Here is a 16,992-nt window from a genome sequence, read left to right on the forward strand (position 1 = left end):
CTTTATTGGCACATGTTCTAAAACTTCAACTAGATTGTACCTGAAGATGTTCCCCTGTAACCATGGGACATTCCTACTGCATTACTAGTTGTGAACTTCTTGTAAAGCCATCTCATCAGTCAGATTCTATGTAATATGTACCTAAGGTCGTTCAGATTTTTTATGCACCTAAGAGAATATACTGTAACAGCGCCACGATGCTTGAGGGACGCTCTGCGCTGTATACATTGAAATAGAAGGTTTAAAGTCAGGCAGCCAATCAGCTTCACAACAATACAGTCATTAACTACTGATAAATGCCCGCACTTCGTGAATCGCAGGCACCGTTGGTGTGTCATTTCTCAATACGATGCCACTGATGACAGAATCTTATAAGCATACATGTTATTCTCCTCCAACTTGTGGGCAGTCATTTGGGCAAGTGGTTGAGCAGGAATTCTGCAGGAAAAATAAAAGGTGTGACCCAGTGGACGCTCCCAGTGCTCTCACGCGGAGCTGCATTGCGTGGAGTACAGCAGGGGACTGTTAAGGTTTGGCAATTTTAACACATTTCGTTATCCCGCAATAACACCTGCGGATTGTATCAGTACAGCTGTGCTATGTAAACTAAAGGGGGCAGGGTGGGTGCCTAGAGCACACTAACTGGTCCGAGTTCTGAGTAGGTTCTCTAAAAGGTAAGGAGAGTTAATAAAGACAACGGAGCTTGCAGATGCTGGAAACATTATGATTTTAGATGAATGTTTTGGTGGGTGTGCCGGGAAGGTTACATTCATACCAGCAACAGGTTGTCTATAGAATGCGCACCAGTAGCCCTAGGCAGATGTAGGCACATAACTAGGGGTGCAAGCTACATTGGTGCTCGGGGCCATCTGCCCTGCACTCTAGAGCCTCTGGCATGCGATGTATATTATTATGCAGAGTCAAAAACAAGCTGACAACGCCAGTGTGTGGGAGACTTAGCGTGAGTTGCAGAAGTTTCTTTACAAGCAGGGTGGCGGATGGGGTTTGTAGTTTGGGGGTGGGAGCCTGCTGAGATGCAGATGCCGGATAATAATTGAGTTTGGCTAATGGCCCCATTTGCACAATCTTCCCAAGATTGTAAGTGTTCACCTTGAGCAATGCACTTCACCTTCCCTTAAGACAGGTGTGCGTGTGAACCCACCTTTAAGGTCTGATTGTCCTGCACGGGGTGTTACTCTTTACAGCCTTGCAGCCACTGAAGCAAGGAATACTCACCGCCAGCCTGTAGTCCGCCCCCAGCATGTACTTCTGTTTCCTGCCGGGCAGCGCCCGGTTGATGTGACTGACGACGAAGAGCGAGGCGGGCAGCCGGACGGACGCGCTGATCAGGACGCTCCCCCAGAGCGCGCCGTACAACACCTCGTGGCCCACTTGCAGAGACAGCCTCTGGAGCAGGATGTCGGTCCTGCAAAAGGCAAGAGACAGGCATAATCAACATAGCGGATAGGGGAACGCGGCACTGGCTAGCGTCCGCTTTAGGGGGAGATTTGTTAAAGCCACGTGCATCCATCCACAGCAATATACTACCTTAACCACTCAAATGTCCTCCAAATACCCCTGGCAGGAGGGTACAACCACTTCTGCCATTTCTAAATTGCAGGTGGGCTTGGATTATATTTTATTTGTCTCAGGAGGATAGCTCAGGGGCAAAGTGCTTGCCTTGGAAGCAAGACGACATGGAGCAACACAGGTTCGATCCCTGGGTCTGTTCTTGGAAATCTCTGGGTATTAAGCGCGTTATAAATAACTTATCATATCATAGGCATGCAGACTTGCCATACAACACACACCGGGTGGGGAACTAAGAGTGTTGCTGCAGGAGCGAGGCATTTACATTGGCATGATGTCAGGCCCAGCCAGAGCACCCCTTTCGGGGTGGCATTTTGCAGTATCAGTAGTAAGCCTTTGAGAAGCTCGGCTTCCCCTGTCGTGGAATGCCCACTCCGGATTCGTTTTTTTAACATTACCATGGGCAAGCAGGAGGTAGGCCAAATTTGAAGTCTGCATAGGTTTGGCGATGGTACAAAAATCCACCAGGGTGGACATGGGGAATTGGCTGCGGACACACTCCACATCACCAGTAGCCTTGTAAGGAGTCACTCTCCAATCATGGGCTCTTCCAGTTCCTAGACCCACAGGCTGTCCAATGAGAAAGCAAATGAACATTTCAAGGGTTATAGTTAAGCTTTATATAGCAGTTCTGAGAGTTATGGGGCTTGGAAGCAGAGTTAAAGACCGGAGCACAGCGAGGGCACTCAACGAGCTGTACAGGTCCATAATTCCTGGTATGGCCCCATGGCGGGGTCTATGAAGCTTCTCTAAAAGACAGGTAGAAACATGGTCCTGGGGATAAAACAATCTTACTGGGAGTGGGGTGTTCCAAGGAATTGGCTAGGTCAAGGCAGCACGTCAAGCCAGAGATGTGCGGGAGAGATACCAGGAGAGGAAGTGGCTGCGAGGAGTGGCTGCATGTGCTAGGTGCAGCCTGGCCAAGGAACAGGGGGAGTGGGGCACAGTCAGAGCTGCACCCGTTAGCAGCAACCTTGGGGTGCAGGTGAGGAGTGGTGGGGGAGGTGCCGCTGAAGATTGGAGCCGCGGGTCGCGGATTCCAGGAGTAGCCCGGGTGAAGGTTGGGACAGGGCTAGAAGCAGGGCTCCCCCGTGGAGAGGGACTGGCACACTGGCCCTGCCAGCACACAAGGGGAGAGCAGTGATGGAGTGCGGCCAGTGGGCACTCTCTGGGCTATCCCTGTTGAGGTATGTCGGGTATTAATGGATGTGCTCCCTTTAGGCTGTGAGGGATATCATTTTTATTAAAGAATTTTGCGAAGATCGTCAACACATTTTCAGGCATCAACCAGGATGCTTGCTGTTTCACAGAGCATTGCAACCAACACACATTTCTCTGTTATTCCTATTGCTTTAAGTGAGGACATCCCAAAAGCAAAAGAGAAAACTATCCACATTCTAATAAGCACATCTTTTAAAAGGTAAACACTTCTGGAGTGCTCTGCTCTTAAGGCCTTAGATAGGACGTTTCTAAAGTAAAATATCAATGAAGACATGAAAATCAAGAACCCGTGAGAATGAGCCGCTTCATTTATGACAAACACATTATAGACACAATAACAGAATCGGAAAGTAAGTGCATGGAGTCTCTGCAAAACAACGGTCACATCAATATTGAGGACGTGTGTAGACGTACGTACACACGTACACACACACACACACACACACACACACACCCACACACCCCAATGTTGAAGGATCCCATCTGACTGCATGCATCGTTTGCATTCATTTCTTTACGCACACATGGCGGGCTATTCTCAAAGGCTTGAAGTGGAGGGGATGCAGGCATGAAAGCACATGGGTTGGAAGAGCGAGGAGACTGGACGATATTTTCATGAAAAGTGTATCAGAGAAGGATGCCAGGAATTCCAGAAAAAACGATTTGACAATGATAAAATGCAATACATTATTCACTTTAACATGAAACGCTGTGATTTAAACCTGCTAAGCTTTTCCGATGTTTTGTTTTTTACTCAACTGGTGATTACAAATAAAACGTACTGCTTCAGCCCAGATGTATATGTATATCTACAACAAAGGGGAACCAGGTCCTGTATTCCTGTGATGAAGTCTAACGCGTAGCGTAATATCATTAGCTGTAGGCAGCAAGTTGGTTGACTTGTTCAATGGTACCATTTATTTGAAAACAACAAAAAAATTTAAACAGTAGACAAAAACCTAAACTGCCGGAAACAAGCAAATCATGTTATATTGGGAATATTTTCAAGACAAGGAAATCAAAATTGGATATACGGATGGAGGAAAGAAGACCCAATCCACCGAGTCTTCGCAAGGTGAAACCTCATTTAGAATGTGCCCATCACCATGTGAACAAAAAGGGAAGCAGTGAATGAATGGACATTATATACCAAAGGAAACAAGCTGGATAAAGCATTAGAGTTTACACCTAGAGTCACACTCGTGTGTTGATCCTCAAAGGACACACGTCTCAGTGTATTAGCGTTAATTATGATCATTGGGGAAAAGGCCCGAAACCTTGCCATAATCCCCTCTGGAATGAAGCGTGGAGTGGTATCAATGGATTCATTGGCACAATGCCTTGGATGGAAGAATCACAATGATGCCAACTCGAGTTTCGGCTTGTAAGGGCTGAGTTAGTCCATAGGACCCACCCTTCTTCAGGGTCACAGAAAATGTTGTATCGCGATGGCAGAAGCCAAGTTGAGGTTTGCAAGAAGTTCCTGTAACCAAATACCCAATATACGAAGACCCGTTTAGTGGCAGGCTACTGTGCAAACTAAATCTGCTTATATCCAAGACCCCAATGTTTAGCAGAAAAAAAAAAAAAGTACAAAAAACTCAAGGCTTTACCTTATACAGTATACTTTGAAAAATCAAACGAATTTCACAGCTATTCAAAGAACCAAACGAGAAAAACGGTCTCATATCTAACACAACTGGGGTACCACAGCCGAGCCTGAAAAAAAGATCACCAGGTAAATTTATAAGCGACAGAATGACCCTGTTCACTAGAGAATATGAAAAATCAAGCCCTGAGTCTATTACATTGCACATTGCATGCAGTGACTATGTGTACAACTAGACCAGATTGTAGCATCAGTGATTACTGAAATGAGAAGACGCTTCCCCCAATATAGTCACTCAGTTCTGCGAGCGCCGTACTGAAACACATACATCTCACATTGCTCGCGCTGTGGCGAAAAGCAATGTGAGCATGCACTGACCAGTTAGCGCACACGCACCTGCTTTGTGTGCTGCGAATCGGGGTTGTAGGTCAAAGGATCGAAAACAAAAGGCTCAAATGCCTTTTTTTCGACTTCAAAAGAACTGGAAAAAACTGGACAATTTTTTTTTATTTTTTTTATGGGGAGTTCCCCTCCCAACTGCCCGTTTTCTTTTTATAAAAAACTTTATGCATACTACACTTAAAATATATAAATAAAAAAACATTCGACCCTTTTTTTTCGGTCCTTTTGTATTCGAACAAAAGGGCATTCGATCCTTTATTTTCCATCCAGAGGCTGGACACCGTGAATCGGGTGTATGAGAAAATCCTGCCAAGTAATACAGCGGGAGTCAGTGAGACTCGAACTATATGTAGGAAGTATGCACAGCATATTGTTGCAGACTCTTACAGAAATTCACTCATCCCTACCAGAATAGGCATCTGTCCATGCTTCCTCGCATCCGAGTGCATGGAAATGCTTCAAACCAAAGCGCTGTGCATTCAGGCAACATATAAATGCCCTCAGGTGATGGAGGACCACTAGGGTCTTCCGTTGGCGATCTTGGAGTGGAGCGAACGGGTACATACAGAAAACAGTTAACCGAGGCTCATGGTGTGCTGATAGCCCATTGCCTGATTCAGCATAACTTGGGAAGACCGAGGAGGTCCCTAATTGAAACACTAATAATGCAATAGTGCTGGGTGCCGCAGGGGAGACCTATTCGCACAGGGTTCTGGAAATATGTTGGGAAAATATGATAAGGTGCACAGAAACACCTTACATAATTGGGCTCGAGAGAGAACAGAGACCCTTGGATGTTGACACTGTTAGAAAGCATGGAGAATGACATGTGCTGGCGGCCCATGTTCCAACATGTGCCTGAAAAGGACCCCAGAATATATAACAAGTCCCTATGGATACAGATGTGAGAATCATACAGATGTATCATAACAGAGTGTAGTGCCTCAAATCCTGTGGTAAAAAACTTACAGTAGCATGGAGCATTGAAGGTCCTTGTTCAGGCCATCCCAATGGGATTTCAAGCGGTATATACATTGCTGTTCCAGGCGAAACAATAGTGTGATAATGGTGTAATTGTGAGGGTGGGTAACGACCCAATCTATGACCATCCATTACATTTGACAGTCTGAATGACCGTGGTTAGACAAGTGCTATACCAGTGGAGCTGGTGTCCCTGTTCGAATAAGGGATCTGTGTTCTCCAATCCGAGTGGAGACTTTCTTGTGCTAATTATTGTGGTATAACCCACCTAGACTTTATGACCTATATAGACAACATTGGAGGTGTTGCGATTTGAATGAAATCTTAAAGAACACTTAATGAATGAACACAGCACTGGTGATGCTGAATTCACAAGCAGAGCACGGACCACACGGGTAATGTCCCACAATCGGTTGTGTGGCATCGCCCACAGAGCGGGCAAAGTGGTTGATCGAGCAGGAGCCTTCATAAGCGCCCAGTTGCCTAACGACCCAGTGCGCTATACAATAAATAAACAAACAAGGGCATAAAGGGAGACTGGCATGTACCACATGATCTTTGATGTTGTGCACATGCTTGAGGCTGCACAAAGGAGGTTTGTCTGTGCAACCAGTACTAAGCACAAGATTCCAGTACTTTTTTACTAGTTTCTTTATCCATACAGTGTTTTGACCGACGGTGGTGACGCACACCAATCGATCATCAGTTGAGCGTGATCACGTATAGCCATCAAGGAGTTTAGGTCCGTATGGTATGCTCGCTTGGCTGCATGTTTTAACATTTTTGATGGGTATCCCCTATGACCAAGTCGGAAAAACACCTCTACCCCCAGCACTAACTAGAAGTGCCAGGGACATAACCCCTAGCCACATTCTACCTCTGCTGCCCGCGATAGGCAGCACACCTACCAACAGCACTGAACCTGCCACCCCAGTTGACATCTGCAACCAAGCCCTCACGTTGGCAATAGACACAGCCCCACTAACCCAATGTAAATCAAAATGTATCACACGTGAACTCCTGGTTCATCCCGGAAATGAAAGCACTTTGTGCTAACAAACAAGTTACTGAAACTACTTGGAGGAATAACCTCTCTAACTCAAACAAAGCCCTCTTCATCTCCCTAGCGAAGACCTATAGTCAATACTTCTTGAAAAAAAAGCTCCACCTATAACACTAGAATTGCTAAAGCAAATTCCAGCGACAGGGAGCTCTTTGCAATTCTACGTGAATTAGAATCACCTGCACCTCCTGTAGATAACTGTATCAAAGTGCACCAACATTCAAAATGCCTGCTAGACAAAATCATGTTGCTTGAAAACAAGATGGCGCTGAAGAGGAATACACTGAGCCGTGACGCCCTAGAGCACTCTATGCCCAAGCCCTCAGCCTTATCTGCATCTCTCTTAACTTCAAACCAGTTTCTGAGACGGAGGTCACCCAGATTATCAAAGGTCTCAAACTGTCTAGATGTCAAAGTTTTCTGTCCGTCCACAGTCGTTAAAGACTGTGCTGAAGCACTCACTCCTTTCATATCTACTCATTAACACCTCCTTTGCCTCAGTATCAAATAACATAAAAGACGCCTGGGTTTTACCATTACTAAAAACAAAACAAAAACAACCATACATCCAGCCAGCCCCACTAATTACCGCCCAATCCTCCTGAAAAAATCTGGACCAAGCAGCATGCCTTCAGATTCAGTCACACCTAGAATCCAACAACCTCCTCAGCTGAAGCCAATCAGGCTTTCTGTCATGTGTATCAGGCAGGTAGTTGGGGCAAGCTGGGTGGAGGCTTGGCAGGCCTGGCATAGGCACACAAAGAACTCATAACAAATCCCTCCTTTCATTCCTTCCTAGTGTGTGTAGTAACTTCCTTGTTACCACTTCCTGTTGCCAAACAGGAAGTGCATGATAACTCATGAGCTCTCTAGTGTTTGGGTGTGGCTGGCTATGTAAGCCACACGCAAGATTCTTCCAGTGCTTGGTGTTGCTTACTGTGAGCTGTATCAACAACACACTTGCCGTGCTCTGGATTAGCCAGCATCTGCTTACCTGTTCCGGATCATCCTGCTTCTGCTTACCTGCTACGGATCATCCTGCTTCTGCTTACCTGCTCCCGATCATCCCGCTTCTGCTTACCTGCTCAGGATCATCCTGCTTCTGCTTACCTGCTCGGGATCATCCTGCTTCTGCTTACCTGCTCGGGATCATCCTGCTTCTGCTTACCTGGATCTTACGCCACGCCGCAGCTATCTCCAGTCAAGAGGGGACTTCTACACTGGCACCTGTAAGAACAAAGAAGAACCGCGTTAACACGCGCACGTCAGTAACGCTGCGCATACTCACCGAATCTTCCCGCAATGCTGGAATCCATTTTAGTTGCACGAGCGCCCAAACCCCTGTAAGAAAGAAGAGACATTCATTGCGCTCGCTCCAATAACGCAGACACTTATTTCACTGCGCTCTCTCTCTCTACGCGTACTTACCAAAGGCCTCCGTGCAAACTTACCTAACCACCAAGTCTCCAGTAGCGCTGAACCCGGACTCGAGGCGCCAATACCACATAATTTCTTCTGCAAGGGAAAGGGAGAGACATTACCAGGCATGCTCGAATTGAAGGCGCTGCGCAACCCTACCAGCAGCCAGCTTCTACACGCTGCGCTACTCACCCACAAAAATACCGGGAAAGACAATACGGACAATTTTGGACACTCAACTTTCTCAGCGCAAAGTTCAATTGTGGGAAAGACTTTCTAGCCAGTGAAGAAACTGGCGCCTTAAACTCTCAGCCTTGCTGTGAAGGCATAAAACAGCGTTTGGCATCTGAACTCAGCCTACAGACATTGGCACCAATGACATGAGTGAATCGCGCCCCTGCAAATGCAGGACGGAGTGCACCCCCTACTAAAGATCAAGGTAAACCCATACGGGGACATCACAGCACACAGTAAAGAGAAGCAAAGGGCCCAGGGGAATCGGGTGAATTCAGGTCCGAGTGTACACCTTGTATTTGATAGGTATTCCTCTGGGTGAAACAGGGGAAGTGAAGACTCTGGGTCAAGGGAGGCTTGTCCATCGCTCCTGCAGAGACACAAGTGAGTGTGACAATTTCAACCAGACTACAGTACTGAGACAACACTTGTAGACCTAGAAAAAATCAACTGGACGAAATGAAAGACATAGGTAAGATTGCTCTCCTCCTTCTCCTGGACTTGTCCGCAACCTTTGATTTGGTCAACCTCCAAATCCTATGCCATCACCTACCATCTATTGCGCATTTCTCCAATGAAGCCATTTGCCAAATCTCCTCCTTCCTATCCAACAGATCCATGAGCACTTCTCAGCATCTGCCCCTCCAGCCCGTTACCCGCGGTGTCCCAAGGGTCATGTGCATCGCCAACATTGTGCAATATCTTTACCAAACCCTTCTTTGACCTCTTAGATGCCCAGGGCATATCTTATACAAACTATGCTGACGATACTCAACTACTCCTACCTATCACAGGAAACTACACCTCACACTCCAAAACATTGAACTCAGTCTACCTAACTATTCAGGCATGGATGGCATCCCATATGCTATGCCTCAATGATAAGACTGAAATTATTCTGATCAGCTCACAAACTCTACTAAGCAAACTAGACGGTTCATACAAATCCTTTATCATCAACGAGCTTACCATACCAGACTCGGGGGAGGCCAAGACTCTAGGTGTCTACATAGACTCCACATTGTCTCTAACGAGACAGACCAATTGCATCGCATCATCAGCGGCATAGTCCACCAAGCTAATCAATGCCTGCAAACCCTTTCTGACTACATATAGTTCCCTTACCCTTTACGTGCCTGGACGCTCATTGGATCCAGGTTGGATTACTGCAACGTTGCATTAGCAGGAACCTCTTCAAAAAACAATAACCAACTGCAGGTACTCCAGAATAATGCATGGAGAGCAGCCTTGAACATCCCCAACTGAGGGCATATCTCAGTCACCAGAAGTAATGAGCATTGGCAGCCAGTTTGTGAGCGCATTATTTTTAAAACACTAGCCATCAAACACAAATGCTTCTCAAACTTTGCACCTAGTTATCTACGACAGAAACGTACTAAAGCAAATTTGGCAAGTCCAACCTGCTCCTCGAACTCCCATCGCCTCATCACCCGAAGATTCAGGCTAAAAAGAGCAGTGGGCCTGGCCTTCCCAGCACTACCTACCAAGAACTGGAATGCCCTACCGGTGGTGGTAAGATCGGAACAATCATATTGTGTCTTCCGTAAGCACCTCAAGACTCTACTGTTCGATCATGTAACTTTTAAATTCAAATTATCAACTCTTTGTTGTTCTTATGCTGTTGTAAGGTGTGTTAACAGTGCCTTGATGCCTATGGGTTTAGAACGCTTTATAAATGAATAAATAAAAGTGTGAAGTCATCTTTATATGAACAGTTTATTCGCACCCCAAGTAGATGATGATATGGAAACTTGTCTTGTCGAGATTTATGATGTTGGCTGCTGTACAGAAGTGTGGTTTTCCAGTCGGTAGACCTCCTGTAAATGGTAGTGTAGATTGGCCCCCAGTTATATTGGATGGGGAGGTCCAAGAATGGTATAGTGTCCTTTCACAATTGATGTGTGAACTGTAGATTTATATTATGGCTATTCAGCCAGTTGATAAAACTTTGAAGATGTGTGTCAGTTCCGTGCCATGCGAAAAACACATCAATATAGCTCTTCCAATGCCTCATTTTGGAAGAGAAAGGGTTGTTGGAAAAGATATGTAAGCTCTCGAATTCTGACATACACAAATTGGCTAGACTGGGGGCAAAAGCTGGCCCCATCGCTGTGTCTTTGCATTTTCAGAATAGGTTGTTCCCAAAACGGAAGAGGTTTTCACATAAGGCAATCTGGAGCAATTCCACCAAAAGTTAGGTGGGCACGTTGTGGGGTTGTGGACATTGGTCCAACCTGGTCCTGGTCACTCCGATTGCTTCCTCCTGCAGAATGTTTGTTGCTCGCACCTGCCCTCTACTATCTAACCTAGCGCCTGAACTACCTTAAGCGCTCCACAGCGCTACTGCCTTCGCCCACGTTTGACCATGCTTGCTATACGCCGCACTGTACCATCATGCACCCTATGCCTCATAGGTCGTGTACCATATAACTATAACTGAGACTGCTCGCCCGTACCTGTTACTAGCCTATCGGCATCTGCGCATCTGTACTGCCTACATTTGTTAGGCCCTATCTGAATTAGAGACTGTTTGCCTACACCTTGTTGCATCTGCACTACCTAATCTCGCGTTGCATTAATTGAATCTTACTGTGAGCTGTATGAACAACACACTTGCCGTGCTCTGGATCAGCCAGCATCTGCTTACCTGTTCCGGATCATCCTGCTTCTGCTTACCTGCTCCCGATCATCCCGCTTCTGCTTACCTGCTCCGGATCATCCTGCTTCTGCTTACCTGCTCGGGATCATCCTGCTTCTGCTTACCTGTAACTATTTGCCTAGCCCTGTTGCTAGTACACCCGCACTGCCTAATCTCGCATTGCATTAATTTAATATTTGCCTTGCCATTTAAGTTTTGCATTTAGCCCATATTTGCCTTGCCATTTAAGTTTTGCATTTAGCCCATATTTGCCTTGCCATTTAAGTTTTGCATTTAGCCCATATTTGCCTTGCCATTTAAGTTTTGCATTTAGCCCATTTCTGCCTGCCATTTAAGTTTTGCATTTAGCCCATATTTGCCTGCATTAGCCAAATTAGTGACTACTTTAACCTGTCCTGCCCAGCTCATGATCGTGAATAAAACACGCACCATAGTCAACATGGCTTCTGTCCACTCCAACAGGCCTCCACGTTCTGATTCCATCCCCCCTACTCCGTTCCTACCAGCCTTACTCACACACGAGTGCCACAGCCACCAATCCCCTCCCACTAACACTATCCCCAACCCCAAATCCCCTGCCAGACCCACACATCACACTGTACCAGTGCACATAAGAAACACTAGGCTAGGAGCCCGCACCTACACAGCTCACACCAATACTCACAAACTCACACCACAGCCACTCCCCACACCCTCCACAATCACTCCCCCTCCCATAGCTCAACACCCTTCAACCAAACTCCACACCAACACCACCAAACACCACACCAGCGCAGCTAAACCAAGCACAAATGAACCCTCCCAAATTCAACTTGCTCTCATTAACGCTAGATCTCTTCAAGCGCACGCCACAAAAATACACGACCTAATCTCTGACCTCGAGCTAGACGCCCTAGCCATTACAGAAACCTGGCTGCATGAAGCTTCTGGACCAGCCATATGCCAGTCCCTCCCCCCTGGGTACATCATGCTCCGTCAAGACAGACCAATACACAAAGGCGGAGGCGTGGCCCTAATAGTCAAAGAAACTCTAAAGGTTAGACAAATCAAACCCATCACAGCCGAGAACTTTGATGCCCTAACAGTAAAAATCTCCCTCTCTCCCAACGACACCATGACAATGCACCTTATCTACCGACCGCCAGGCCCACTCCTGAACTTCCAAGCCGACATCCTACACCTCCTAGGTAACAATCTCAAATCTAATACTAAAACCATACTCCTAGGAGACATGAACCTCGGATTCAATGACACAAAAGACAAAGAGTAAAACCTTTGCTAAAGCCCTTCTAGACCTACAATTCATTCAGAGAGTTCACTCTGCCACTCACACCAAAGGCTGCATACTAGACTGGCTAGTCGACCACAACTGCAGAGTAGACATCAGCTCAAACACGCCACAACCATGGAGCGGCCACCACCTCATCCACTTCTACATCCCAACCAAAGCAGCCACTACTCAAAACCTTCCCATGCCAGCTGCCTTAGCCAGATCAAAAAAACTTCTCACTAAAGAGAGAATGTGTCCATTCCTAGAAACCTCAACTCTAGCATCACCCACCTCTAATAACCCCGAAGAACTAGTTGAACTTTACTACTCCACCATTAAGGAGACCATCGACGCAATTGCCCCGTTAGAAACAAAAAAAGAGAAAAAACTCTTCCACGCCAACTCATGGTTCAACCAAGACCTACGTGACCTAAAAACACTCAAAAGACAAGCACTCAAAAAATGGCAATCCAGCCCTTCCGCCCCACTACGCGACTCATACTTAGCTACTGTTAAACAGTACAAAAACGCCACAGCCAAAGCTAAAGCGGACACATACAACACTAGAATCGACAAGGCCCTATCACACTCAAAAGAACTATTCGCTATCTTTAAACGAACTAGTCATACCCCCCACATCCAAACATCAAACAGTCAAGGATGAGAAATGGTGTAATGACATCCAGAAAGCTATGCTTGACAAAATAGACCTACTCCAAAAGAAAATCCAAGCCAACCTAGACAGTCTACCCAAGTCTCCTCTCAAAACACGGGCTGCCCCCAACCCAATACACCCTACCCAACACAACAGCAATCCTCCACCACCATTTTCCTTTAGAAAGGTAACTGCCCCTGAGGTCCTACTCATTATGAAACAAATAAAACCATCACTTTGCAAGGGGGACATCTGTCCAGCAAACATAATCAAAGACTGCGCTGAGCCCCTAGCACAGTTTATTGCAACCTTTATCAATGCCTCATTTGCCACTGGCTCAGTAACCTCCTCCCTCAAGGAAGCCTGGGTTCGCCCACTACTAAAAAAAGCCCACTCTAGACCCAGACTCACCCAACAACTACAGACCCATTACAACAGTGCCATTCTTGCTGAAAATCTTGGATAAGGCTGCCTATCTACAGATACAAGCCTATCTTGAATCTCACAACATCCTAGGCAAGAGACAGTCCGGCTTTCGGCCACGCCACGGCACAGAGTCAGCGCTACTCGACCTAAAAAACCAACTCCTAAAAAACATGGACAAAGGCAAATGTGCCATCCTGCTACTCCTTGACTTGTCGGCTGCGTTCGATCTAGTCGACCATAAAACCTTAAGGACTCATCTCACCAATACAGCTCACTTCTCGGATGAAGCCACAACATGGATCTCATCCTTCTTGGAGGGCAGAGCCATGAGGGTCTACTCAGACCAAGCGGCAGCCACTCCCTCCCCCATCAACTGTGGAGTACCTCAAGGATCATGCACCTCCCCCACACTATACAACCTATTCACACTCCCGCTATTCAATGACCTAGAAGAATTCGGCATAACTTTCACCAATTATGCCGACGATACTCAAATCCTTCTCTCACTAACCGGCGACTACGAACTAGACCTAAAAACCCTTCAAAACACTTATGCCATCATCCAGGCCTGGATGGCAGCCAATGGCCTTTGTCTCAACGGAGACAAGACAGAGATCCTATTGGTGGGGCCCAAGGAGATCCTCAGCAAACTAGACAGCAAATACAGCACATTTTTAATTGAAAACTCAGTAATCTCAGTCTCCCCTGCTGTAAAACCTCTGGGAGTATACCTAGATTCTACCCTGTCCATGGACAGACATGTCAGTTACATCTCCTCCTCAGCAGCCCTAACAACCAAAATAATCAACGCAGTAATACCTTACCTGTCCACCACTAACCGCCTCAACATCGCCAGGGCCACCATAGGCGCTAAACTGGACTACTGCAACGTCCTCCTACTAGGCACCTCAGCCAAAAACATTAATAGACTGCAAGTCGCACAGAACAACGCCCTGAGAGCAGCCCTCAATATTCCAAGAAGGGAACACATCTCCCTAGCAAGACAAAATGCCCATTGGCTCCCAGTCAAAGAGCGCATTCAGTTCAAGACTCTCACCATTACACACAGATGCATATCCCAATCTGCCCCCAGCTACCTTACTATACGAATACAACCAGTTCTGTCCCTTAGACCCAAAAGGGCCTTATACGCTAACCAACTCTCAATCCCCAACTTCACTAGAGTCAGAGCAGGCGGCTCGAGCTTTGAAGTCCTAGCGCCAAGAGCCTGGAACACCCTACCGCCTAAACTAAGAGCGGAAACATCCCTCATAGCTTTTAGAAAAGCTCTGAAAACCACCCTCTTTAATTGAACCCCACTTATAACACCACTGCATACATCAATGTCTGTAAATTACAACTGTACCACGCTCACAGTTCCCTTGTAACCTCAGAACTATAGCCATGCCTGTAACCATGTCGTCATCTGTGTTCACACAATATCTCTTCATGCCAAGTAAACTCTCTTGTAACAGCGCCACGATGCCTGAGGGCAGCTGGGCGCTTTAAAAATGCAAATAAATAAATGAATAAATATAGTGCTGCAATACCACATGTAACAAAATTCTCAATGGTGCTGTTGTAGGGTTGACTTTCTAATCGGCAAATTGTAGCCGCAGCATCCTTGAGATAAGGAGAATCATGGATTAATGCTTGTAAAAAGTTTTCTGTATACTTACTGCATGGTTCCAAGACAGAACCGCACAGTGAAACAATCGGACTTGGTTCTTGTGTATCGTGGATAGCGAATATATCTGGGGTGCACACAGATCTTGGAGTTAAGAAAATTGCCTCTTCGGAGCTGTGGAAGCCACCTACAACTCCTGCAGTGCAGAATTAAAGTTAAATTTGACATGCAGTGATCACGGTTGTCAATAAGCGTTCTCACCATCTTTATATATTTGGTGGTATCCCTGACCACGACCCCACCCCCTTTGTTGGCAGGTTTTGCTAGATATGTCGCTGTTTGGACTAAGTTGTCTCAATGCAGCAACTTCTTGTGGGCTCAGATTCTTGTGTTTGAGCTGAAAATTTGAGTTGGTCACCTTTGGGAGACCTTTGAGGATCATGTCTTTGAAAGGTGATGATTTCCGGTGGAATGTCTTGGTCTGCTGGCATAAAATCAGGGGGTGGTCTAAAAGTGGTGTAAACTTGGTCCGTTAGGGTCTCTATACTGGAAAAGTATGCAGACAGTCTAATATTTCTAAAAAAAGGCACGCAACTCCAGTTCGGTAGTATAACCGTCTATCCGTCGAGTATGAAAAAAAGCTCAAGCCGCACTCAAGACCATTGGTCTGACCAGCAGATAAAGTGATTGAAGAAAAATCTAAAACAGGGAGGCTTAACAGGGTAATTGGGATAGTTGCGTTGCCGAGTGCTGAATGGTTTTTGGTCGAATCTGGTCAATTGATCCCCTCGGTCCCTCTGTGGTGGTCAACGGTCTCGGGACTGCCGTCCCCATAAAAAAATCTGGTTGTAATTGTCAGATTGGTCAGACCAAGCAGAGTTGTTTGTGCCTTTGTTGGAAGAACTAGATGTATCCGAGAAGGACACCCACTTGCACCTTGTGCCTTCCTGGAACCTCTGACCCTGTCTGAATTGAAATGGTGGTGGTCTGTAATCTGGCAGAAAATAAGGATAGGCTTGCTCTTTCGTAAAGATTGCAATGTTCTTTTTGAGTTTGTTCATTTTTTTGTGCAAATTTAAGTTTTTAAATTTGTCAGCTCTTCATTAATATTTTAGAATTTGACTGCAGCGTCTGCAATGGATGTGCTAGTCGCAAAGGCTTGACTGTGAACAGTTATGTCTTTTTTGATATTATCTGAGAGTCTAATAGCTGTATTGACAGTATCGAGCATAAGATCTCGACTGCATTTGGTTACTATTTGTGAAAAAAATGTGTTGTATTCCTCATCCTCAAGGAACAAAACAGGGTCCATCTGTATTCTTAAACCTAAAGAAATGACATTGGTTTTTAAGTACTCCTTAAGCAGATGGCCGTGGAGTTCAGTGCGGAAAGCCTTTTTCTTAAAACGCAACAATCAGTCTGCTGTAATGGATGAATCAAAGTCACTGGTGGATGGAAGATTATCAAAAATAGAAGGGCCGCTGATGGTCGCCAAACTTTGAGCTTCAGTAAAGGAAAGTGTATCAGGATCGGCCATGGAGCCCGAAAGCACCAGCGGCAGACACCGGGTCTCTTGTAAGATTGAACTTCAATTTTCTTCGAACAAACAAAGATTCCAAGTACCTCAGCACCCGTGGGCGGTACCTAGCAGGAGCAACAAAAAACAGTGGCAACAAAGGTTTTTGTACAGTAGAACAAAACATAAAATGCCAGAAATGGGCAAATGACAATGCATTACTTACCGTAAAAGCATTTCTGATGGTTGTATCTGCTTAGATTCACATGCTGTGCATAGTCTGATATCCAGTGGTCACT

General features: G+C 46.0%; 1 protein-coding gene across 3 annotated transcripts in view; it reads right to left on the minus strand.

Moving 5' to 3' along the window:
- Nucleotides 1-16,992, minus strand: part of DOP1B (DOP1 leucine zipper like protein B) — a 1,145,257-nt gene that overhangs the window by 775,101 nt on the left and 353,164 nt on the right. For all 3 annotated transcript variants that reach the window (XM_069636119.1, XM_069636117.1, XM_069636118.1), the window contains exon 5: nt 1,237-1,426. In XM_069636119.1, coding sequence (XP_069492220.1) covers nt 1,237-1,426 — 190 coding nt within the window. The remainder of the gene's footprint in view (nt 1-1,236; nt 1,427-16,992) is intronic.

This window comes from Ambystoma mexicanum, chromosome 7p (genome assembly GCF_040938575.1).
Source record: "Ambystoma mexicanum isolate Mex_15411 chromosome 7p, UKY_AmexF1_1, whole genome shotgun sequence".
NCBI classification, from domain to species: Eukaryota; Metazoa; Chordata; class Amphibia; order Caudata; family Ambystomatidae; genus Ambystoma; species Ambystoma mexicanum.